This window comes from Martes martes (assembly GCF_963455335.1).
Source record: "Martes martes genome assembly, chromosome: 1".
NCBI lineage: Eukaryota > Metazoa > Chordata > Mammalia > Carnivora > Mustelidae > Martes > Martes martes.
In genome coordinates, this window is record NC_137888.1 from 160,199,700 (window position 1) to 160,226,092 (window position 26,393).

A 26,393-nucleotide genomic window follows, 5' to 3' on the forward strand; every position below is an offset into this window, starting at 1 on the left:
CCCAATACAGTATCGCGCGGGGAGAGCACCGTGTGGATCCCAGCGCCGTGAGTAAGCAGTGCCTGGTCCCCAGGAGGCCCGTAGTAACAGCCTGTCGAACGAACGGATGGATGGACGGATCCCCCCGTTCTCAATTTCCTTGAGGCATCGGGTGGCCGGAGCCGGGTGAGACAACAGCCCCACGGTCGGCGACCTCGGCCAAGTCCCGACCCTGGAGCCCCCTCCTGCTGCGCGGTACCAGGCGGCGCCCGCCGGCGGCGGCGAGAGGGCGGAAGCTTCGGGGCCGGAACGGGCGTGCCCGGCGCGCGGGTTGCGGGGGGGGCGCCTTAGCCGGCCGGACCGCAGCGGCGGCCGAGGGAGGGGAGGGCCGGCGGTGGCGGCGGCGGCATGGCAGGTCGGCGGGTGAACGTGAACGTGGGCGTGCTGGGCCACATCGACAGCGGCAAGACGGCGCTGGCGCGGGCGCTGAGCACCACGGCCTCCACCGCCGCCTTCGACAAGCAGCCGCAGAGCCGCGAGCGCGGCATCACGCTCGACCTGGGCTTCTCGTGCTTCTCGGTGCCGCTGCCCGCGCGCCTGCGGTCGGCTCTGCCCGCGTCCCCAACGGCGTCCGGAGCCGAGCCCGAGCCCGGCGAGCCGCAGCTGCAGGTCACGCTGGTCGATTGCCCCGGGCACGCCTCCCTCATCCGGACCATCATTGGCGGTGAGCGCGGGCCGGGGCGGGAGCCGGGCTCGGGGACGCTGGGCGGAGCGGCCGGGCCCCGCGTCCGAGCTCGCCCGAGCCGCCGCCGGGGAAGGGGGACCATCTCACCTCCCGGGGGGCCCCTCCCAGGGCGCGAGAGGTGGACGGGGGCCGCCCAAGGCCCCGCCGGCAAGCGACCGGGGCCTCTGGGACTCGAACTCGCGGCCGGCTGACTTGGAAGCGCTTCCCACCCGGCGCAACCGCGCGGGAAGGTGCTTCCTTGAAGCGGTTGGTTTTTGGGTTTTGTGTTCAAGATGAGTTTGCAGTACACGAACAAGCCAGGAAACTCCAAAAGATTGCCGAAGGGGCCTGTGCGAAAAGTGCCAACAAAAGAAGCCCGCACGCGTCCGCCCTTTGGTCTCCGGGTTCCCGTTTCTAGTCAACCCGTCCGCCGCTGTCCCGGCTCCTTGTGTCACCGCAGGAAAACTCCACGTAAAGACAAGCATCCCCGTTGTACCCAAACCCCCCTCTTCTTTCTCGTCGCAAAACAGTAGCGCCGTCTACACTATTCCAGTCAACACCAAGGGTTCCATATCTGCACACAACAAGCTACATTATTGTTATTTCTTAGAGAGGGAGAGAGGAACCTAAGCAGGCTCCACGCCCAGCGCAGAGTCCTGGCGGCGCTCAATCCCAGGACCCTGAGATCATGACCTGAGCAGAAATCACGTCTAGCGGACTGAGCCACCCAGGCGCCCCAAAAGCTATATTATTTTTAAGGGTCATATGAAATCCCATTGTACAGCTGTGCCAACGTTTTCTTAACTAACTCTTAATGATGGACACTTAAACGTCATTTTCAGTTTTTGCTAATGATGCTTCAGTGAATTTCCTAGAACAAGACTGGTGAGGGTGCTGATCTGGCTGTAGGATATGCTGCTGGAACTGAACTGGCTTGGGCAAAGAGCACATGCATTTTCAGTCATGAGAGGTGCTGCCAAAATGCCCTCCAAAGATGTTCCATTTAATCAATTTTTAATTATGAGGTAATACATGGTGAATACGTTCTGCTTGTGAAGAAATAGAACTTTTCAGATTGGGTAAAGGTCCTGTAATGGCCCTTCCTCTTTCTCCAGAGGAAGCCACTATTCTACCTTTGTGGATTACTTTTCTGGGTACATTTTTACTGCAATTAAATCTGTGGACAGGGCTTTAAAACATGCTCTGTTTTTAGAGGAAAATGATAAAATAATAGAAGCATCTGGCACAAAAAGGTAAACAGCTAAAAGAAGTCTCTTTTCACTGCTGACCCAAGTATTTGGTTACTTTCCTGTTTTCCACTGCCTTGTCTTTCCTTCCAATTATATGATCTTCTCTACACCTACAAGCACATACGGGAATATATATTGGGCAGATGGTTTTATTGGCTTAGTGGCAGATGGCCTCATTGGTCGCTGGGCATGCTGGGTCCCAACTGTAGTGATGAGTGTATTAAGTACTTCAATATTTGTTACCTCCCAGCTGTTCCACGCTGTAGGCGGTCTGAGGTCATTTCCCCATTTTACAGTAGAGGAAGTGGAGGCTCAAAGCAAAGGGACCTGCCCAAGGTCACACGACCTAAAGTCTTCTACTCAAGTTGTGTGTCAGTCATCAGATGAATGTTAAGGGTCGTGTGATCCTCTCTACCCTTTTCCCCTTTCTTTAACAATTCTGTTTAGTCGAGTTCAGGTACATTTTCAGACATACACTCTGAGCCAGTCTGGGTTGGAGATGGAAGAGCCAGGTTCAAGTAAAATAAGAAGCCACTTTTAGGGTTTTTTGTTGTTTGCTTTTTTAGTAAATAGTGTCGGTGAATAATAAAGGGCATGCTTCTGAAGTCAGAACTGGGCTGGAGATCTAGCTTTTCCCTTTACTAACTGTGCCCTTTGAACCCGATTTTGGGCCTTCCAAACACTGGCAGATAGCAACCACACAGCTCTTTATTGGCTTTGCTTTTCTCCCATGTTTGCCACTTCCCCGGGCAGACTCTGCAAGGAGTGCAGTGGTTACCATTTAATAGTTGAAGAAATTGGGATGTAGGGAGGCTGCTGGTAAGTGGCACACCAGGTCCCCTTGGTCCCAAAGCTGGAGCTCTTTGCCATGCTTCCTCAGATCACTTTATACTTCCCCTGCTCCCCTTCTAATATATCCACTTATAGAGAAGCTCTTTGTAGGACAAAATGTTTCAGGTGCCAGCCTTATCCAATATAACCAAATTTTAATGACCCTAAGAACTTGGCAATCCTTAGTTTAGATGGCAAAACTGTAAAAGAAAAGAAGAAGACTTTTTCCTCTTCTTGTAGGTACATCGTGGCTCTTTTCTCTCATCTCCTGAGTGAGGAGACTTTCTATTCCTTCTTTTTTTTTTTTTTAAAGATTTTATTTATTTATTTGATAGAGCGAGAGAGACAGCAAGAGAGGGAGCACAAACAGGGGGAGTGGGAGAGGGAGAAGTAGGCTTCCTGTGGAGCAGGGAGCCCCATGCGGGCCTGGATCACCAGGACCCTGGGACCATGACCTGAGCCGAAGGCAGACGCTTAACAACTGAGCCAACCGGGCATCCCTTTCCTTACCTTCTTACAGGCATTAAAATGCAACCTGAACACAGTGGAATGGTGAGACCACAGCTGCCACTATCCTTCCTTCCATAGATCAGATTCTCACCCTTTTCAGAGAAATGAGAAAAAATGAGGGAAAGGGTGCCCACATCTGGGTACCTGCTCTGGCCCACGCCTGTTGCTAAGAACTTGCATTTGTGCCACAGCCCCAAGTGGTGGGAGTGTTAGGCCTATTTTTCTGATAAAGGAACTGAAGCTTGGGAAGTATAAAGTACCCTGGGCTGGTGTTTACCTAACTCTGCCTCCCCTAGCCTGGATCTGGTTAACCCCTTTGACTCCTAGATCCATAGCCGTCTTTGCCTTCTTGAGATTGCTCCGGAGGCCAAATCCCTGCCTCTGGCAGCTAGCTGGTCTCCTGCAATGCTGGACCTTCTCAGGGACTGCCTGCCCTCCTCTTCCTGCTCCTCCATGTCCATACAGTAGGCCGAGAACTCTCATGTCAGCCCTCAGCTTCAGCACTTCCCAGCGGCTCCTCTTTGTGCTTAAAATGCCAGCCTCTTCTCTGTGGGCCGGAGAACCCACGATCTGGCCTCCGTCTTCTTCTGAGCTCATCCCTTGCTCCCGACCTTCAGTCTCACTGCCCTCATTTTTACTTATTGAATGGGCTAGTTTTGCACATGCTGTTCCCTCTCTTTGGTACATCCAGCTCCTCATTCATATCTCAGCTCGAGTGTCCCGTCTGAGAGGGCTCTTCTGAGCTGCCCAGCCAAAGTATCCTCAACTCTCTGCCCCATGTGCTTTCTCATGTCCCTGTTTTACTGCTTTACAGCCCTTTTCACTATCTGATAACTATGTGTTTCCTTGTTGACTGTCTCTGTCCTCCATGAGAGCAGAGTAGGAATCATGCCTGGCTTATTTACCAGCATATTCTCAGCATTTGGGCCAGAGCCAGGTGTGTGGTGGGCATTCGGTAAGTGAATGGGGGAAGCTGTGTCCCACTTTCCCGGCTGGATGGTAAAAGTGAGCAAAGAACTTTCTTCATGGTTAGAGGGCAGAGAGCAATCAGCACGGGGCCTGGCTTATAATCGGTACATTATGCATGTTTTCTTATTTCCCTCTAGGAGCTAACGGCAGAGCTAGGGAGAGGGCGCTGTCCAATGTGCCGATTGACCTATCAGAGCTTTTAGCATACAGGACAAAAGCAGGAATAACTCAACTTTGCTGGGCAGTGGGGTATAGGGCATGATGGGGGGAAAGAAGAGCTTTCCTGGCGGAGGAAACGCTTGGTCAGGGCTCCGTGGCTTAAACCTGCCTTTTTGTCTGTTCAGAGTTAGAGATAATGGCCAGCATTTAGTTGTGGCTAGAAATCAGCATGGTGTGATGAAGATGAAGGTAGAAGGGTTGGTGGGCCAGAGCCTCTAGAGTGCTGAGTGTTGTTGAACTTAGATTAGGTTAGGCCCTTAGCATAAATTTCTTTCTTTTTCTTTTTTTTTTAAAGATTTAATTTATTTGACAGACAGAGATCACAAGTAGGCAGAGAGGCAGGCAGTGGGCCAGGGGAGCAGGCTTCCTGCTGAGCAGAGAGCTCAATGCAAGGCTCGATCCCAGGATCATGACCTGAGCCGAAGGCAGAGGCTTAACCCACGGAGCCACCCAGGCGCCGCATCTTAGCATAGCTTTCTTCTAAGGGCCTTGGCAGCGTTTTAAAGCAGGGTTGTGACAAGATCAGGCCTGAGCTTTAGGATGATGCAAGATTCCCAGGCAGGCGATGCACCTGCACTTGGAATTGCTGGAAGACTGGGGTCTTGTTAGAATTCCTGGCTTGCCGTGAGTGATTTAGACTCCTTGCTGAATACATTAGCCCTAGTAGAAGGAAATGAGAATGATTGTCTCAGTTCTATGATGGTATCTCTGAAGTTTAATATATCTTATATTAAAGCCAGTTCTCGTTGATTCTCTTGCTACCCCCACCCCAAAGTATTTTCGCTACCCAAAAGATTCCTTTCTTAGCTTAGAGAAAATTGGGCTTTATCTGCTTGATCCATGTAGCCATAGATAAAACTCCGTGGTACCATGGGGAGGTTAATAGTGACAGTAGTACTTAGCCTTTATTTAGTGCTGCCCTTAAGCTGTTTTTCCCCCATTTAACACTCAAAGCAATCTGGTGAAGTAAGAGGTGATATTCCCATTTTACAGGTGAAAAAGCAGGCTCAGAGAGGTCAGGTGGGGAGCACAGTTCCTAAGTGTCAGGGCTGGGTTTGAACCTGTGTTGATCTGACCACACAGCTCCTACTCAGGCATTCTCAATGGGAATGAAAAAGTGTATCCGTCCACTCAGGCCCCCTTTAGTAGTGTTTCAGGGCAGTATTTTTCTCTAATCCATTTTGGAGTATAAATCTTTCAGGGCTAGAACTTCAAAAAGATTCAGTAATGTATGTTTTAAAGACTCGGGTGGGGGTGAGGGACTTGGACTCATCCTCAATCTAACTCTGGCAGGAAAGAGGAGAGCTGAAAAATGCTGGTATCTTGGCTTGGCAATTTATAGTCCTCTTGTGGCTGCTAGGATTAACAGTGTATTGTCTCCTGGTCTTTTGTTCCAGTTGTTAATGAACAACAGCTCTTCTGCCACGACTTGTCGCCCTGATCCCTTCCCTCCTCTGCCCACCATTTAAGTGGTGCTGCCTGCCTGGCTTGGACCCTCTCTGGGTCCCTGGGTCTTTCCCTAGCTGGAGCTGATGAGAGCTGCCACAGCCTTGTAAGTCTGACTCGGTTACTCTCTTTGGAGGGAGAACATTCAGCAGACCCCTGGGGATATTTGTCTCTGCAGCCCGGGAGGAGACCGTCTTTGTAAAACTTAAGCTACTTTGCCTTCTCTGTTTTTCCAGTTCTCTGCGCTCTTGGTGCCGATGCAGAGAAAGTGATTGTCCCTTTGGCTTGTTTTATTAAATCAAGCAGATTTTTTACATTCCCCTTTGGGCACCTGCACGTAATGCCCAGAAAGCAGTGTGGTAGCCACAGAAGCCGAGACAGCAAGGGGCCTGGTGGTGCACGGAATTTGGGCATTATGCTAGTGTAAAACCAGCCAGCCACACAAAAAACCCGATTTTGGTTTTCTTTACCTCTAGTCTTTTTATGAATCGGCACAGCAATACATTGTTATGGTATGGTGTTCATATATATGTGCCCTAAAATATTGGGACGTATTTAAAGGAGTTGATATAACTGGAAATGCTTCTTTAACCTAAACTTCTTTAGCTCCTAGAATCTTCCAGGCCTTGCTTCCCTGTATCTTCATGCTCACTCCGGGAGCGCTGCCTTTGATTTTGTCTTCTTTGTTAAAGGTGATCTTACCGTAACAGAAGATTCTCGTCTGCAATGCCAATTCTGGGATGCCCTCAACCCCTGAGTGAAGTGGACCCTGATACTGGTGTCTCTTGTGTTAATGTGCTGACAGCCTCTCTATGTCCAGTAGGGAGTTGGCTGCATGCAGTGCCAAGTGTGCCTATTTTCAAATACAAGTTTTTCTGTTTTGTCTGCTACCTTATCACTCTCTGACCCCTCCCAATCTCCTTCCAAGTTGGAGTGCCTTTTGCTGTCTCTAGGAGACTCTCAAGTTGAGCTTTGTCTGTAGCCGTGCGCCTGGTGCTGGATGGCAGGTGACTTTGCTTTGGTTTGGGTGACAGTGTGGAGGTAACATAACATCAGAGATACAGCTTGAGTTTAAATTAATGCAGAATATTCGAGCAGGAACCAACAGGAAAGAAAAATGGAAGCTGGTAGTCATATTTCATTCTGTTGGGGTACATTTTTCTTCTCATGGGGCTTGCCCTTGAGAACAAAACATATCAAATGTTAAATCAAAGAATATTTTTGTAGTCATGCTAGGAATAGAAAATAATGCAAAGACTTTGCCTTCTGGAGGCAAATATTTTGCTGGAAGGTTATAATCAAAGTCAGAAGGAAATCATAGCCACAGCTTTTGGTAAAGCTGTAATCATTTAAAATTAATTGCTTTTAAGCTTTTTACTTAGCATCTCCTTTGTTTTCTATCTTCTTTGTCTCCTGGGTTTTTCTTCAAAAATCACTTCATCCAGGTTGGAATAAGATTTGGGCAGGCATCCCAGGAAACAACCTGTAAATTAATCCCTGAGACATATTCCCTGCTCAGTCGTTTTTTTGTTGGCTAGAGCCTTGGTCAGGCTAGGAGTGAGGCACCCTTGTCTTGGAGTGTGGGTCCGTTCCCTTTGACCAGGAGGCCTTTCAGCCTGTGCTCAAGGTGACAGTGTCTGTAGCTCTGGTGCCTGGGTGATCCCGCAGCCCGTGTCCTGGTGGGGTGGAGCCTGACATTTCTGAGATGGCCTCAGGGTGGGGCGAGGAGCAGGAATGAACCCCCCTAGGGTCAGATGGCACCTTGTGTCTCTCCTGCTCTGCTGCAGTGGCTGGCTTCCCCATATGCAAGTATTCCTTTTAGTCTGGAAGTATCTAAGGGACAGAGACAACATCTGAATTGTGTCAGTAGCTCTAGGGCCAATCCAGGGCCTAGCACATAGTAGATACCCAATAATGCCTGTAAATATTTTTATTGAGATATAATTCACATACCATAAAATGCGCCCATTTCAAGTATATACTTTGGTGGTGTTCAGTATGTTCCCAGAGTTGCATAGAGCCTTTGCCACAATCCAAGTTGAGAATATTTTCATCAGTACAAAAAGAAACCCCAGGGCACCTGGGTGGCTCAGTGGGTTAAAGCCTCTGCCTTCGGCTCAGGTCATGGTCTCAGGGTCCTGGGATCGAGCCCCGGATCGGACTCTCTGCTCAGCAGGGAGCCTGCTTCCTCCCTCTCTCTGCCTGCCTCTCTGCCTACTTGTGGTCTCTGTCTGTCAAATAAATAAACAAATAAAATCTTAAAAAAAAAAAAAAAGAAACCCCAGACTTATTAACAGTCACTCTCCATTCTCCCCTCCCCTAGGCCCATACAACCACTGATTTAATTCATGTGCACAGATCTGTGTTTACTGGACATTTTATAAAAATGGAACCATCCAGCATGTGGCCTTTTGCATCTGGCTTCTTTTGATTGGTGTGATGCTTTCAAGGTTTTCCATGTTGTAGCATGGAGTAGATACACATCATTCCTTTTTTAGAGAAAATTTTTAAAAATTTATTTTTAATTCTGGTAAAGTAAATATTACATAAAATTTGCCATCTAACCATTTTTTTTTTAAGGGGAGGAGAGAGAGAAAGGGAGAGAGAAAGGAGCAGAGAGGGGTAGAGGGAGAGGGAGAGAGAGAATCTCAAGCAGACTCTATGCTCAGCAGGAAGCCATCACGGAGCTCGATCCCACCACCCTGAGATAATGACCTGAGCCGAAATCGAGAGTCGGATGCTTAACTGACTGAGCCTTTTGTGTGTTCCAACTGTTTAACCATTTTTAAGTTTACAGTCCAGTGACATCCATCTCCAGAACTCTTGATCTTAAAAAACTGAAACTTTAGGGGTGCCTGGGTGGCTCAGTTGGTTAACTGTCAGCCTTTGGCTCAGGTCACGATCCCTGGGTCCTGGGATCTTGCTCCACAGGGACCCTGCTTCTCCTGCTCCCCCTGCTTGTGCGTATTTTTACGCTCTCTCTGTTAAATAAGTTAAAATCTTAAAACAAAAAAAAAACCCCAAACTGAAACTCTGTAGCTATTAAACAGTGACTTTCCCTTCCACCTCCCCAGCTGTATTCATCCCTTTTTACAGCTGAGTAGTATTCCAGTATGTGTGTATACTGTTTTTTAACCTGCTCATCCTCTGAAGGACATTCTTGGTGATTATGCCGAATCCTGCTGTGAGCATTTGTGTACAAATCTTTGTGTGGACATGTTTTTATTCCTTGGAATATACCTAGGAATGGAATTACTGGGTCACAGGGTAGCTGTTTCTACTTTTCTACATATATTGTACACTCTGTTTGGATGTGAGGGCAGATACAGACGTGCCTGTCTTCAGGGAACTCACGGTCCGGAGGACCAGGGAGGAGCAGGAGGCAGTGCCAACAGCCAATTAAGATGGAGAGTCATAAGGGCTTCATAAAGAGGAGCTTAGGATATGAGTGCCTCTGCCTGGGACAGGCAGCAAGGGCATCCCTCAGGAGGGGACCCTGGGCAGGGCCTGGAAGGATGACCTAGAGGTTTCCAGGCAGAGGACAAGAGAGGGCAGAGCAGACCCAGGGTGCAGCCTGAGCAGTCGGAGGTATGAGAGCAGATATGGCTCAAGAAGTGGGCAGCCAGTCAGTGGGAGAAGTGGGAGGAGGTAAGGCCAGGGCGTAAGGGTCATGGGCAAGTTAGGAGGAAGGCCTGTCTTGTCAGAGCTTTGAAGGATGGCTGAGATTTTCCCAGTGGGAATAGGAGAGGCTTTCCCGCTAGAGGACTCAGAGTGAACAGGGACATGGGGCAAAGGGACGGCTAGAGCTTGGAGCTCACAGGGAGGCAGCACGGTATGAGGCTGAGCTGCAGAGACCCTAGGGCCCCAGAGCTCAGGAGCTTGGAGAGCCTGTAGTTGGAGGCAGGTGGATGGTTTTTAAGCTGGGAGATCCTGCCGGCTTTTGAAGAGTCGGAGGAGCAGGCTTGTGCCAAGTGGTCTGGGGCCATGCATCCCTCTCCTTATTCTGAGCGAGGCTTCCAGAGCCAGCTAGAAGAGGGAGGGAGAGCGACCACAGGCAGAATGGACACCGTCAGGAGGGACAGTATGGCTCTGGGGGTACAGACATGGCAGTGCAGAGTGGGGGCTGAGGCAGGTGTGCCTCACACAGGGAGAGAGGGGGAATGGACGCTTTGGGAACCTCTGCTGTCTCACTGGCCACAGTTCTAGGCCCTTTATTATCTCACTCCACCCTGCCAGCCAGGGGTGGGAGAGTTTCCCTCTCCATTGTACAGCCCACACAGGCGAGAGTCCAGAGGTCAGTAACTGGCTCAGCGGGGGTCTAATCCAATTTGATTTCAGAAAACCTGGGTTGCCGGGAAGCTGCCCTCAGACCGTAGCTCATGCCTATTTTGGTAGGAACTATGGCTCCTGAGGAGCGGTTTATATACAAGTCAATTTGTCAAAAATAGAGATTTCAGCTTCCATTCTCCCCTGGATTATTTGAGTTTTGTTTTTTTGTTAATTGGGTCTTTTATTTTCTTGTGCTGTGCGATTAGGCTCCTGCTGCTTTGAAGTGGCCTTGGTTGGGTGGGGAGAGAGTGGGGAGGACTTAGTTAATGTGGTGATCCTCTCTTGGCAGGAGAAGAAACAAGTTTTGCTGTTAAGAGAGAAGTTGACTTTCCCTCTTTCCCTATCTCCTGTGTTGTGATGATGCCTCTCTTGTCTTGGGGCCTTCAGGAAGACTAAAATAATTTCCTTTGTCTCTAACCTACTTCCTGAGGATATTTATTTGGTGGCATACACAGGTGCTACCTAAAGATAAACCTGACTTTTTTTTTTTTTTTTAATTAGTGCTTGAAATTGCTAGCATTGACCTGAGTGGCCTCAGGAACCCACCCTAGCTGGCTTCCCGGCTTCATGCTTTATCATAGATTTATTTAGGTTGCTTAAAGCTCAGGGAGGGTCAGTGGCTTGTCCTTGGTCATCTGACACTGGGACTAGAGCTCTGCCTTCCCAGTTACACTGCAGTGTGGCACTTAAAAAAATAGCTCTGCTTGTGGTCATTTCTAGGTGATTTTCAGGGCCTTATGCCATAAGCACCAAAGACCCTCGTGTGTGTGCGTATGTGTGTCTGCTCAGTGTTCCTTAGTCTCTGAAATGATAATGACCCAGGGCATGTTCAGAGATATTCCTCAGAACTTATGCTCTAGAGAAAAAAAGACTACAGAAGAAGACCTCCATTTCTTGAGCATTTGCACAGACAAGTAGGTGGAAAGACCAGGAAGGGAAGCTGGTGTTCGCCAGCACAGACCTTGTGCCTATCAGCCATCAGCGTGGCTAAGAGAGGCCTGATGGACACTTTGACTACGAGGACAGTTTTTCAGAAATCTCTGCAGGGCCTTGCTCAGCACTGTCCAACAGAGGGGATGTGATGATGGGAACATTCAGCATGGTGGCTGTGGGCCACGTGAGGCTAATGAGTACTCGCACTGTGGCTAGTGCAACTGAGCAACTGGACGTTTTAATTAAATTTCATTGGAAAGTTCTAGACCTGTGGATCCATCTGCTTATTGGGCCGGTTTCCTCATCAGTGAATATCACAGGCCCTCAGACCCCACGTCTTCAAGACCACCCTCTTCACTTCCTTACCTTCCTGGGGAATGATACCTCCACTCCTAAGGCACCACCTTTTCTTTTCCTCTCTTCTCCCTCCCTCCTTCCCTTCCATCTTTCCTTCTTCCCTTCCTTTTTTCTTTTCTTTTCTTTTTTCTCTTCTTTCTTTTAAAGATTTACTTATTTATTTTAGAGAGAATGTAAGTGGAGGGAGGGGCCAAGAGTATCCCAAGCGGACTCTAAGCTGAGCATGGAACCCAGTGTGGGCTGGGGCGGGGGGGTGGGGGGCGGTGGCGATCCCATGACCCTGAGATCATGACCTGACCCAAAACTGAGAGTCGGATGCTTAACCGACAGCCACGTAGGCGCCCCAGGGTATGACCTTTGAAATGATCCTCAGTGGGTCCCCCTTCATATGAGTTGGTGACCAAGTCTTGTCCCTCCTGCATGTCCTCTGACCTGTGTGTCCTCGTCATCACTGCAGCTGCTCCCTTAGGACAGGCCTCCATTGGTGCCCAGCTGGGTGAGTACAGTGTTCCTTCACCATCTCTCTGATTCCAGCCCCTCCTTAAAACTATCCTCCCCTCTGTAGCCAAGAACTCTTTCTAAATTGCTAATGTAATTATTTTACCTCCCTGTTTTAAAAGTCTTGCATTGCCCTCCATTGGCAGAAAGGCCAAATTCCTCAGCATGTCTGACATCAGCCCTTCATGATGGCTCCGTGTCTCTCTGTCTCTCTTTGTCTCTCTCAGGACTCCTGGCTTAATGAACTACTTGAAGGTCTTTGGACAGATCACGCTCTCTTGATGGCTGTGTCATCAGGCAACATGCCCTTCTCAGGGAGACCTCAGTGTTGGCTTTCCCCAGCCTGAATTAGGTGACCCTTATTCGAGGGCCTCTGATATCCTATATATACCCTAGGATCTCATTTTCTCCTCATCGGTTGTCATTTTCTGTTTACCGGGTTATGTTTTCCACTGGACTTGATCCCCTTTGAGGGCAGGAGCCTGTTACCATTCACCTCCGTGTGCAGGGGCCCAGGACCCGGCCTGGCCCCAAGTCAACCTTTAGTGCGTGCAGACACGAGTGAATGAACAAACGGCTGGATAAGGGGTCATTTCCCACCGCCTACAGCACTGACCCACCCTCTTGGGGGGCCTGGAACCAGTGGCCACACAGAGTTCACAGTGGAGGAAGCCTGCCTTGAGGTTAGACAAGTTCATCTTTCATTGGAAATTCAGTCCTCGTATTTCATTTTCAGGCCACTTTGCGTAGCAAAGTAGTTTAACTCGGAGCAGATTTCTGCCGTGCTGATGGTTAATTTCATGGCCCACAGAGGGTCAGCACACTAATGCCGGGAACACGGTGACCTCAGTGCTGCTCACCGCACACGGTGAGGGCCCGGCAGCCCTGTTGTTTTAGAAGCAGTTTTCAAACATCCTTCAACGGGCTGATTTTGAGTTAACAAGGTGACCTTTTCAAGACCATTTAAAAGCTGTAACATAGACCCTCCCAGACTGCACATTTTCCCTTCTCCACGAGGTTCAAAGGGGCTGGGTTGTCTCATAGGTTTTTGCCAGCAATCTTCAGCTTGACCCTGGTGGTTTAAATCTGCCGGAGGAAATTTGAACAAACTTGTACTTTGGTAATTCTTCTGCCTCTGTGAACCTTTAACCTTAAGGTTTCTTTCAGAGCCAGGGGCTGCATTGTCACCAGTCGTCCCTGCTGGGGCTTTCAAAGGGCATTGTCTAGTATGTCTGTTTTCACTTTGCTACTGGAGTTCTTTTGAGGAAGGGTATTAATTCAGACCTGATTCTGAGACAGGACGAGGACTTTTAAACTTGCCCCAGAGCTTGGGGATGGGGAAATGAGCATAATGCAAGCCTGTGGCCCGTGCCAGTGATGTTCTGCAAATAGGCTTCGAAGGTGAAGGGAGAAGAGGCCCTCCAGAGGTGGATTGGGTGCGTTAGCTGCCCAGTGGGTGACCCTGGCTCTGCCCGGTCTGGCTTGACAACGTGACAGAAAGAGGTTCCTCTCTCTGATGGTGAAGCTTTGGGCCCAGAATTCCTCCTGAATGTATGCTTCCTGGAGCACCAGTTCTTATGAACCTGGGAGGGCAGATGTGAACTTGGGGTTCACATACTATTACAGAATACTTGAAGGATATGACACTTGCTGGGGAAAGAGAAGAGGGCTCCCTGAGGCAGGAGGGTAGGGATGTGGAGGTGCTGTTCCCGCTGGCTGCCCCCAAGACTCCTGAGTCACCTTCAACAGATAGCTGATCTCACCATTTAGTTCTTCATGTGTTCTCTTGAGGGAAAGCCCAAAAGACATCTGAAAATGTGCAACATCACAGTCCTAGGCCCCTGTGGCCTTTGGGGGCTGGTGTCTGGGCTGTTGCAGTGTCAGAGACCTGACGTTCCTGGTCTCTACCCGGGCAGCAACTTGTTTGTTCTGTCACCTACTCTTGCAATAGGCTGGGGGCTGTCTGAGCACCTGGCCTGATTCCTCAGCTTTCGTTCATTTATTTTCCCAAGATTCTAGTGTCCTAGGGGGCCCCTCTCCGTCAGATGAGACACTGTAGAAGGAAAGGTGTGTCATTACATCAATCAGTTCATTCAGCAGGTCCAGAGCAATCTAGAGCTAGGAGTTGGGTTTGGTTTCCATTGGTGGGCAGGGAAGAAGGCTGAGCACCTGGGAGTTGGGGAGGCAGGTGCCACAGAAGTAAGCGGGCTCGCGCAGCCCTGGACATTGTGATACTGCTGCGAAGGACAGCGCACAACACCCAGAGACAGACAAGTAGATGTGCAGGGCCTCCTTTATCTGGAGGCTGGGGAAGGCCTTTCTGAGGAAGTTACATTTGAACAAAAATTGGAAGGTTGGACAGGAGCCGTGGCAGCCCCTGGAGTGCTGGGAAGGAGTGGCACGCCTGAGGGTTTTGAGACGGGAGGAAGGTGGGGACTGTGGTACAAGTGAGCGGGTCACTCTGGCTGACTGTACGGAGCTGTTTTCCCGCAGCAGACCCCCGGTGTGGGGCTGGCATGTTGGACTAATGCGTATACTTCAGCCGCAGGCAGCTTCACCGTGGCTGAAGGATAAAGGATCTGCATGTCTTGTCATTCTGAGATGAGGGCCAAGAGCAAGGAGGAGGGACACCGCCAGCCTTCTGGAGGTGAATGGTCTCCATGTGGCTGACCTTTGGCTTTTACCCACCCTCAGAACTGTCCATTTCTGGTGCCCCTCATTTTCTTCCCATGGTAGAGGGAAGGGCTGAAGTGGAAATAGGAGTTGGCAGATAATCCTGGCATAAAGTGAACCAGTTTTCCCACCTCTGTGCTTGTGTTTGGCTATTTCACATTGACTGCTTATGAACTACAAGCCCGGTGAAGGTTAAGGATACATTCCTAAAGCACTAAACCAAGCACTGGACATCAGAGATGGTTAAGTAAAGTAGCTGAAGTCTCCGGTACCCAGCCCACCTTCTGAGACCTGGTCACAGCCCATGGAACACATGCCCCTAAATCTTTATCTCCATCCCCTTTCCTTTGGGGTACCCGTTGGGTTAAAGGTAATGCATTGGGGGCAGATTTTTGCCTTCTCTTTCTCCACCAGAAGTGAGTTGAGCAGGAGATCTGGCCCATCCTGGATTGTGCCTAGAAGGCTACAGGGGTGGTTTCAACATTTTGATGGTTTGTGGTTCAGAACTGAAACTGGAGACCCATTTAGAGAAGACCAGGACCTTTCTCTGGAGGTTCCTGCCAAGGAGGCCTGGCCTGGCCCCAGACTTGAGTGGGTATTTTTCTGCCTTTGATTTTTCTCAAGTTGTTTAATAAGGGACAGTTGTTCATGTCCTTTAAAGCTCTCTTGAGATGCCAGTTTGGTCTTCTGGGGATAGCCATGTCCCCAGGTTGGAGGAGAATGTTTCCAGGTGACTGTAACAGGTTGGGGTTCGTCAGAAAGAAGCAGACCATATCACTGAACCTTGGAGGAGTCCTTTGAGAAAGAGCAACCTGGGTTCTTCTTGCTTATTTTCCCCGCTCTGGAATCAAATGGAATCTCTTTTCCTGGCAGATACTTCCCAGATTTAAAAAAAAAAAAAAGCACTGTATACTTGTTATTGTAGATTCATTATCTGTTCCTAAAAGTTTTTAAAAGTACATAATGAGAAAACTTGTCACAGTAACCAATAGTTTCTTTTCGAGGAATGAATATTTTCTAGGAAAGATAAGAGGCAGTTATTTTTGGTTTGATTTCTTCAGCTGAATCTTCCTCTCTTCCTCTTTATCTCAAAATCTGTCTCGGAAGGCAATCTGGGGACATTTTAGCAAGTGCCCTGGTAACAGATGTGTGTCATCCTTTTCCTGACACATCTCCAGGCCCCGAGAGGCAGCTGTACGGTTGCAAGCCGGCCACAGGGCGGTAGGTGGAACCCATCTCCAGGCCGACTCCGGGACTGCTCGGTGCACAAGAGGGCAGTGTTTGCTTACGGTCCTGGATGGAGATGATCAGTGTGTAGGTTAGCAGGTCAGCATAGTTAGAATGACCTCGGACTTTTTCAAGACAAAATAAACCATAAGCCACAGCCATGATGGCTTCCCATAGATGCCTTTCAGCGCCCGACCCTTCCAAAAAATAGCTGCTTGCTATCTTTTCTTTCCCTAAAAAGAAAAATATTTTTACTTTCAGCGTTTATTTTTTATTTTTTTTTAATCAAACAAAAGTACGGTTTGCGGCCTTGTACCTACAATGGCAGAGGTTAAAGAGTGTTGCGAAAGCAAAACCACTGCTTTCTAATTAAAAACCATATGGAAAGGTTTTTGTTTGAAGCAAGGGGTCAAATGTATATTCTTCCCCTTTCACATCAGTGTAAAGATTATCTGACTTAACTTTGAAAACATTGGAGATGTGGGCTTCAGTTATCAACCTTTCTCTGCAAGTTCATGGTATTAACCGGAGCAAGGCATTTCCAGGAGAGAAAAAAGGTGATCTCCCTGCCTCCCTGGGGCACAGTCTACTATCTGAAATAGGCCATGTCCGCTTTTGTATAAGGATTGGCCTGTGTTGAACTCTCCTGTGCTCTTCGGTACAGGCTTTCAGGCCAGAGCGATGTGTATTAATGGGCAGCCCCCGTCCCGCGGGATTGCAGCCTGTGCCAGAGTTGGGGGCTCGCACCTTTTCTGTTCCCCCCAACCTGGAACTGCGGGTCCCAGGGTACCTGCCACACGTTACCCACCCGAAAGAGCTTAGCGTACAGCAACAGCGGCCGCCAGGGCCAGTGCCCTGAGGAAATGCCAGAGATGATGGCAGGCAGGACAGTGAGGTGGAAGGGACTGTGCATTCCAGTGGCAGTACCCCTTCACCTCTCTGAGCCCGTTTGTGCACCTGGAATGCAGGTGGTTATCTTGCTTGGGGTGGTTGTAGCCGAGAAATGGCTGTAAAGCTTGTGGCATGTAGTAGGGAGCAGTTACTGTGATGTTGATCCCTCTGGCTCTCACCCCTTTATAAGCCCGTGGGCATGGGGGATTGTTTAACGTGACGCTAGGGACACAGGCACGGACGGTTGTCCTTTTATTTGATTCACTAAGCGTGTCTGTTGCTCAGCCCCTCTGAGCATCTGCAGCAAGACAAAATGAAATCTAGGTGGGTGGGGGGAGTGCTGCGCTGCCGCCTCGATCCTCTGATAGCCATCAAGAAAAGCTGGGTTCCCAAGCTTAGCCCTATATGAAATCAGATGTCTTCTTCTAATCTTTTCTAATCGCAACATAAATCTTCCAAAGTGAGTGTGTCTATAAGATAGATGCCATGTACCCTGCGGAATATATTAGTATTTGTGACATCCTCACGGTCTTTAATTGATCAGTAGGATTTCATACAGAATTTGAATTTGACAGCACCAAGGGAGGAGAACCATGGGTGGCCTTCTTGTTTACTTCCCCATGAAGCTCCTGTCCTGGCTTTTATTAGAAGGGTCTGGGTAGGAAGGGAAGTTTTTTGAGCTGCAGGCTTTCAAAAGAGGCTCACGCCATGTTTTTCCAGGAACATAATTTCTGAAAAATGCCGGGGCCCTCAATTTCCAAAGCAGCCTAGTTTGTAAGGGGAATGAAAAGTTGTTTCTGTGTGTGGATTCTGGGTTGTTTTCCATCTTCACTCCCTAAGGCAGGGTCGGCAAGCGGGGAATGGGACAGATGTTCCTTGGTAGTAATTTCCAGTCAGATTCTTGAATGCCTTGTATACTCTGGGTCACCGTCAGCTCATAATGGAGCAAAATTGAGTGAGAATTCCTGCAATGAAAGACGTGAACGGCACACCAGCGAGATATGATGGTAGAGATAGAGTGCATTCTGTGAGAAAATATTTTCAGTGCTATCTGTAAAATTCAGATTGAATAACCATTCTGAAGTGCTCCCTTTTAAAAGAGTTTCCTTCCACAAGCATTGCAGGCTGAGTAAATACCAATAATTTTTATTTCCCTTCTCCTTATCGTTCCTCCTACTGAAATGTTCCTGCACAGCCTATCTGGTCTTTTCAAGTGAGCATCAAATGATTAGTGTCAGCTTCCAATTTGAATTATGATCCGCATTTCAAAACACAAACTGCTTCGCGTTTGCATTTGGAGGTAATTATCAATATTTACCAAAACCGTGGAAGAGTTGGAAGTAGAGGAAGTGCCTCTGGAAACGGAGTCCCCAGATGAAGATAGCGCCAGGGGTGGTTCGTGCCCGTGTGTGGAGGATGGCAAATGGGCTCAGAGGCCTTTCTTGCTCCAGCCTGATCCACAGTCTCTGGGATGGATGAGGGGGCCATGCGCACCCCACTGCACAGCAGTCTTTTGGGGTTGGGAGCTCTGAAGAGGCTGGGAAAGCTGTTCCTGCCTCCTGTAGGAAATGCTTGCTGTGGCCTCTGCTGTCAGAAGCGGTCCCCTCTCTTGTTTCCTCAGGGGCTGCCCATGGGCCTGGTGGGAGTGCCCTCTGGTGAGAAGGTCCAGTGAAACTGGAAGGCTGCTTTGAGACCTTTGTGACCTGAGCCCCCCACCCCCCAGCAGCCTAGAAAGCAGATGAACATCAGTAAAATGTGCTGACATCCCGCGTAAAATACAGTTTATACATACGGCTGTCTGCATCGACTCCTCAGTGTACCGCTGGCATCTTCTGTCGTAGCAGACATCTAATTCAGCTTGGAGTAATTCTAGTTTTTACCATTTTCTTTCTGTATTTTGGAGCCAGGAAACGTCTTTAAGTTTGCAAACACTGTAAACTTTGGTCCTTTGCTTGTCATGCCTAATTAATAGCTGCCTTTGGGAAATCCAGAAGGAGGTTTCAGACTTCATCTCACGGAACTTCCCGGAGTGAAGAGGCTGCAGCGCAGAGGCCTGGGCTCCAGACTCCGAGGCAAGATTTAAATGGGAGGTTTTGGCCATTCTACTAGCTTACTGTGTGACTGTGGACATTTTGCTTTTCTGAACCTTAGTTTCTTTGCCCATTTGAAAAGAAGAACGCCTACCTCTGTGGTTTGCTGTCGGGCTTAGCCTAGTGACTGTGATGCAGTTAGCCTCCTGGGTGCATGGTAGAGGCGCAGGGAGTGGAAGCCGCGTTCACTCGCTCGCTCACTGCCACTGTGGCCTGTGGACCAGCACTGGGAGGCTTGGCACTGGAGTGCCTCTGCTTCTGAGGTCGCTGGGCAGAGTCAAACACCCTCGGCATTGCAGACAGCAGGAAAGAGCACTGGAATTATGCAAGAGCTATGTTTCAAAGAAGGAAATGAAATTCTTGAATTTTTTAAGGCAAAGAAGAGGAGGGAAAAAAATAGATTCATTGTTTTCCTTGGCTATTCAACAGGATGCAGCACAAAGCTGGCGTCTCTCCTGTCTAATGTCATCATCGGCATTCTTTCTTTCTCTTTTTCTTTCTTTTTCTTCTTCCCCTCCTCCTCCCCCTCCCCTTCCTCCTCCCCTCTCCTCCCCTTCCTCTTCCCTCCTCCCTCTTCCCCCCTTCCTCCCCCTTCCCCCCACTTCTCCTCCTCTTCCCCCTCCTCTCTCAACTTGTACTACAACAAAACCCCCCTTTTCTCCCAAGTCATTCTGAGGTTCCGAGCCTGGGATTAAATCTCATGCTGTGGAGATGTTCTGTTGCTAGGAATATTTCCTCTTTTGTGGTCTCTGGTCTCAAATTCTTCACCATTTCCTGTTTTTTTTTTTTTTTTCTTTCCCTCAAACGAAGGTGCCAGGTGCCAGCCCCATGGCTAGTTTCAGAGTACAGGCTGTACAGAGGGGCAAGCAGGAGCTCTCGGCAGTGTGCTCTCATGGTCCCACTGCTGTGCAGCCAGGGTCGTAGGTGATGGGGCAATATGGTGAGCAAGGTTTGAAGGAAGATGGGCACGGGGATGGAAAGCAGGACTGACCTCTGGTGAAGCTGGACTGGTGTCAGGCCAGGTGGAAGCTGACAGATGCTAGGGTTGGCGGGGGAAGCTCTTTGGGAGGGCTGATAAAATTCAACAGCTGCTCACCGTTTAATGAGTACCAGCAATGTGGGCTCTGCCATCCTGACACAGTGCAGGCTTTGGAAAGCCCTAGGAAAAGGCATGGTTCCTGCTTTTGGGAATCTCAGTGCTGGGAGAAGCTTGCTCAGCTTGTCTTCACAACTTGAGAGAATGTGGGTTCAGCGGTGAGCCCCGGAGGAGGCCCACGGTTACTCCGCTAGCACCAGTCACGTGCTCATTGCAAGGGCCTGGATTTGCACCGCGTCCTTCTTTCTTTAACAGTGCCTTGTGGCACCTGTAGCCGTGCTTATTTATAAGGAGTAGCAGAAGGAGCTGGGTTCAACGTGCCAGCCTGGGTTTAAAGCCCAGCTCTGCGGTTGGCTTGTGATGACACATCACTCTGAACCTCTGTTTTCTCATCTTCACAATGGGGAGAATCACCTCGTGGGTTTTTTGTGAGAATCCCAGGAGATGAGTTGCGTATAGTGCTTACCTCCGTGCCCGCAACCTATAAAGTACTCAACAAACGGTGTTAGCTCTGGGATTGTAACTATGATTTGATTTTTTAATCTTTAAAAGAGTGCTCATATAAAAATAAATCATTTGTCAGAAGTCTCACTTATTCTTGGTTGGGAAGGCAGACTAGATGGATGGCATCTGATACCCTAGATAATGTATGATTTTTGTCTTGTTTTTAAATTGGCCGGGATGTAGCTGGGGCGAAACTAAATGAACACACTTGAAGTCATCAGAGTATCAGTACTTAGCTACGCCGATGTGGCTGTAACATCGTGAGTGAGGTTGGAGTTGAGAGGAGGAAGGCCCTCGATGGGGAAAAGACAGGACAGAAACCAGAAGAGAAACGTGGATGGTTTATTAGAAAGCAGCATGTTTTGTCTGCCAGGAGAGATCAGTCTACAGGAAGCCTTGGCTTGTTTTGTGTGCGGAAGCGGATAGGTGCCGATCACTGCTGCATGTAGTTGTGGCCCCGAATATGTGATTCAGCTTTCCTTGAAATAATTTGTGTGTCAGTATTAAGGGGAAAAAAACCCCCACAGAATAGCACAGCATGAGTGCAAACATGATATAATTTTTAAAGCTTGAAGTTTAAAGGCTGAGCAACTGAATTTGAATCCTAGCTTCTGCATTTCTTAGCTGTCTCATCTTGGGCAGGTTACTTCACTTCTCTGGGACCTAACTTCCTGCAGAATAGAAAAGAACCATTTTAAGGATTAGAAGAAATTTATCTGGTCCTTGATAAGCCTTTACTAAACATGGTTATTGTTATCACTGTTACTTTTCCCACTGATAATAAAGGCTCCTAGTCCCTTGTGGCTCTACGTTGCCAACTATAAATGTGGGCTTCCCTGAAATGCTGTAGTTTTTTTCTGTAGTGTAAATGAACGTACTAGAGTGTTGATTCAGTGTTGCAGAGAGGTTTGTAAAGGAATTTATATGACCACATTTTGGAAGGCTCTTTTTCGTTAACTCCTTCTTCTAAAACTGGGACCAAATTTTAAAAAAAAAAGCCCTTACTAGTTTAACATTTTTAGAACCTGAGCTAGACCTACGTGTACGCCCAGGGGCAAATTCAGAAAACCTTAGTTTTTCTAAAGACTTGTTAGGGGTGCCCACCTTTCAATTGAGGAAACAATTTTTCTTTCTGAATTTACTGTTTATGTTTTGGGCATGCACATTTCCAAATATATCAAATATAAGTGGTACATTTTTAAATTTTTTAAACTAACAATAAAACATTGGACCTTCGCAGGGAATTTAAAAAGGTCTTGTTGACTTTCAGTTTCCCTATGACTCTGAAATTCCTGGAAGTTTCACATCTCTAGCTAATCCAGCAAACAGTCTGTTTAAGGTGGTAAAGAACTCCCTATCAACCCAAATCTTACTACATCAAACTGGAAAGAACCTCCCAAATTCTTTCATTTTGTGTTTTACTATAACACAGATTGCTTAAACTAAGTGGGAAATTGGCTGTGAATTTTTAAAAATATGGAGATACTCATTTTTGTCAAATTTGTCTTAGAGGAGCAGGCTCAAATTTGTTTTTATAAATGGGAAAATTGATTTGCAAAAAGATGAATGAAGAGTAACAGACAGGAGATGACATGTGGCCCGTTTAGAATTTGATTGGAAAAATCACAGCTGTAAAACGGGTCGACTTTCTTTATGTAAATGTTAGGCCATCTGGTTCCCAAAAACATGCTTATTGATGTAAACACCCTGGACTTCAAGGTGAATTTCAGACTACTGGATTAGTTTATCTGCGTATTGGTACTTGTGTAGAACCCATGGCAAAAATAGTATACCATAATAAATGCATGTACAGCAAATAAAACGGGAGTTCAGAATCACGAGTCATATAGTAAAAATGTGTGGTCTAAGTCGTGTTCAGCGAAGGTTTTATTATTTTGGAACGAGGTCTTTTCAGTTGTCTTAAAGGAATGTCTCTTTTTGGGCAGATTTGAAATACGAAAACCATCTTATTTTCTTACAAGTGAAATATTCAAATACCATGTTTTCCCATGCACTTTTCAGCATGTAAAGCGAAAATGGAAGTAGTTTTGCTAGGTAACTTGTATTTTGGGGGCTGAGGAGAAGCACTAGAAAATTTAGCTCCTGAGTATCCGTTCTTCATAAGAAGGCAGTAGCATCCAGACAGATTATCATGTCAGGATTTGCTAAGCCATAACCAGATTTTGCTGCTGTTGTATTCAGACTCAAACTTAGTCTAAAAGTGAAATTTCTAAATGAAACTTTTTAAAGGTGGGTTCAATTTGGGGTAGGCAAATCGGTAGAAATAGTACATAAACTCCAAGGACAAAATGGCACTTTGTTTTTTCCTGTTAAACTCCTCTTTACTTGTTGACATTGCAAAATTCATAGTGAATCTTTACAATGGGACATTTGTGATTCCAGAAGCCCAGAACCCTAAATGAATTCAGATGGACTTACTATTCTTTTCCTGTGAGTCTCGGAACCTTTTTGCTTTAACGCAGACCAAAAACTGCCTTTACTGTTCGTACTTCCTTATTCAGTTAAATCTCCAAATCCCTGTTATTATTATTGTAATTGTTATTTTATTGTAATAATTATTGTTACGATTATTGAACAAGCTCTGGATGTTTGGTTTGAAAAGATTCCACCGAGCATTTTGATTATGGTGATTAGTGTGTGGCGTGAAGCCGAGTAGTGGAGCGATGCAAGGATTTCATGTATGTTTCTGGGGCATTTTCACCGTTGATACCAGGGAGTAAGATTTTTGTTTTTACAAGCCAGAAGGGTTGCTATGAATTCTAACATTTGGGAATCACAGCTTTAATTCTGACTTACTCTGGTGAAATAAAAACAAGCCCTTGATACTGTTTTCATCTCTTGAATGAATGAGACCTATTTCTGATTCCAAGTTTACTGAAGCAGTCTCTCCGTTTCCCCAAGTGCCACTTCCCAAGGTGGACAAAACGTGTTCTGTGCACGAGAAATGTGAGATGCTGGCTGCTTGGGGGAGGAAGGGGGAGAGGAAGCTGTTTGCAAAACTACTTAAAATAAATTTGAGGGGTCAAACATGGAACACAGTTGCAAAAGAGAAAGGAAAAAAATGCCTTAGGTCAGTTCAGCTAAAATAGCGTAGGCATTCACATTGGCTGGAGGGTTGTGTATTTCTTGCTAATCAGATACAATCGGTACAGATAATACTGGAGTATCTGAGGCTAGATCTCCTAGCCTCTGTATCAGGGAAATTAACCTAAAGGGGCATGTTTTAAAGGGTTGATTTGGGGGAACAGATACCATTTGGGAGAGAGATGCAAGCTGTGTTTACCTTGTCCGAAGAGTACGCAGACTTGAGTCTCGCTCCCTGACTTGGAGCTTGTCTGTCAGGGGCAGCCCTGCTTTGGGCCGAGCTAGACGGGCTTGCGTTAGCACTTCATTTAAAAGCGATCGGTACTTTTAAATTAAACATGCAAAGTTATCTTGTTGAGGCATTGAATGGAAGGTTGCTGGATTATTGAATTTGGCCCACAATTTAGCCAGTTCAGCAGGGATTTTGGGGTCTGAAGCAATTAATATGCAAGTACATTTGAGTCAGCAAGGTAAGAGATTACTGTCTTATCAGGGTAAGAAAAATTTCTCTTCCCAAGATCCATACTTTTTAGGCGGTAGATAAAACTCATTGTTTGAGGTTCATGTTTGAGAGTGACCACCTCATACTGCCAGATTTTAACCACCAAACCACACAAGCGGGAATACTTGCCTTATGCTCAGCATAGAGGAGACCCCAGTTTCCTTTCTCATGATCTCATGTTCTTTCTTTCTTTCTTTCTCTTTTTTCCCCCTCATGTAGATTGGAAGAAAACTTCATTTTCTTTGTTGAAAAAGTCATTCATGGAACTGATCAAAGCACATAAAATTGTTTTTGTGTCAGGTTGAATACTTAAAAAGACAGAACTAAAAAGGATTTCAATATGTGGCTAAACCCTTGTCTGTCCTATAAATCCAGATGTGCTCCAGCCAAATTCTCGTGCGCTCTCTCTGACCATAAGGACCGACTCAGGGTAACAGCTCTTTCTTTGATAAACCCCTTCTTCTTCTTCTGCGGGGCCAGAGCCCTTGCACCTGTTCTTCCCACCTGGCAGGCAGCATGACTTTTTTGTTGTGTGACACTGAGCTTTGCACACGGTGCCTGTGCAGTCTTGGGGTGGAGGGGTGGTGATTAATACTGTTTGCTTGTCTTTAAAATGGGGAAAATAAGACCTGAAAGGGTGGTGAGGCTGGCACGAGGAGACACACGTGAGGAGCAGACACAGTGAGTGACTAGCCTGCGTAGCCAGCTCTGGGCGTGCCCCTTCTGCTGCTGCTGCTGTACTCATTGCGGGACACCAAGCCCTGCAGGAAGCGGGGGCATGGCGGGCCTGTGATAGAAGCAGGAGCGCTGGGTCCAGGAACTGGCAGGCACTGGGAGCCATGGGTAACCTTGGCTTAGAAATTGTTGCTTTATTCCAGACGACGGGGACACCTGGGTGGAGCAGGAAAGTTTGTTCAGCCTTTGAAAAGCACATGTGACGTAAAAAAATGAAAACTAGCAAAAGAGTGGCTCATGGAGTGGCGAAGTCCTTTATTTCCGTGTTTTCTGTGGCGATCCTTTCCTTCTGGAAGCATTGATTTGACTATGTGCCTTACTTCAGGAATTTGGGGACCTCAGCAATTTGAGGGCAGATCATTCATTCCTGGGTAGTAGGACCTGAGCTTCCCTTCAGAGGGTATGGCCTTGAGTGGTTGAGGGGCACTTCAGGACATGGCCCTGGAACGCCTGGCCAATGGGCCATGTCTTTTGAGCAGGTGACATGGGAACCCAGCCTGGGCGTGAGTGGGTGTGTGGCCTGGCTCCCTGGTAAAGGGCCCTCAGGGTTCCCTATGGGGCCCTGCCTCTTCCATCCAGTGTAACTGCCTTTCTGTTGCAGATGAAGGATAAAATACTTGGGAGAATAACTTTCATTGTTTCCATTCCCAAATCCTTCTCTGTGTGTGGAGAGCATTCTGAGCTTGTCTGTTTGTTTACTGTCCTCCCATCAAGACCCATAGCCTGTGCCGACATTCTTCTGAGCAGATCACATGTGCCTGGCAAACGGGTGGGTCTTCTGAGCACTTTTTTTGTGTGTTTTCAGCCATGGTCCTTAGTTCTCGAGGGATATTGCCAGCCTCCATCCTGATTCCAGATTTAGAAGTAAAAAAAAAGATGCAAAACAAAACAAAAAAGAAGCCTTGATATAAAATGGAAGTGGAACTTGGCAGCGGCTAGTGGGGATTGTGATAAGGAGTTTTGAAGTGTCTCTCCTTTGAAAAGTCTTTCTTGTCAGAGAAGTACTTCTCTCCCCGCGTGTCTGACCCTTACCGATGCCCCAGCTGGGCCGATAGGGGCGGGCTCCTCCTTACTCCGAGGCTGGGTGTCTGTAATTTCAGAAAAGTCCTGAGGAGTATTTAATGAAACAGGAACAATGCAGGGTTAATGTTGTTAAATCCTTTTTTCTTTGTTTGTTTGTTTTTCTTAATGGGAGAAACTGCCCAGACTACATTTATGGATGGCAGCTTAGGATAGTAAGGCTCTGTGCCTGTTACTCTAAATTATCTCATTTAATCCCAACAAGAATTCTGGGAGGAAAGTTGGTTTGTTTGCTTTTTAAATAAATGAGTAACTACCCAAAACTATACCATAGGAAAGTAAATGATCCAGGATTTTTTGAAAAAGTATTTATTGTGTTTTTGATTAGGTAATACATGCAGTGGCAGAAAATTCAAACAGTGCTAAGAGATACACAGTGAAGAGTATTTCTTTCTCCTGTCTCTGTGCCCAGTCTCTAGTTCTCCTCCCCAACAACATACCAGTT

General features: G+C 47.5%; 1 protein-coding gene across 1 annotated transcript in view; it reads left to right on the plus strand.

Annotated features, from left to right (window-relative positions):
* Positions 1-361: 361 nt before the first annotated feature.
* The window catches only part of EEFSEC (eukaryotic elongation factor, selenocysteine-tRNA specific), a 251,213-nt gene continuing 225,181 nt past the window's right edge, over positions 362-26,393 (plus strand). The window contains exon 1 of the mRNA XM_080811411.1: positions 362-703. Coding sequence (XP_080667537.1) covers positions 388-703 — 316 coding nt within the window. The 5' untranslated portion in view covers positions 362-387. The remainder of the gene's footprint in view (positions 704-26,393) is intronic.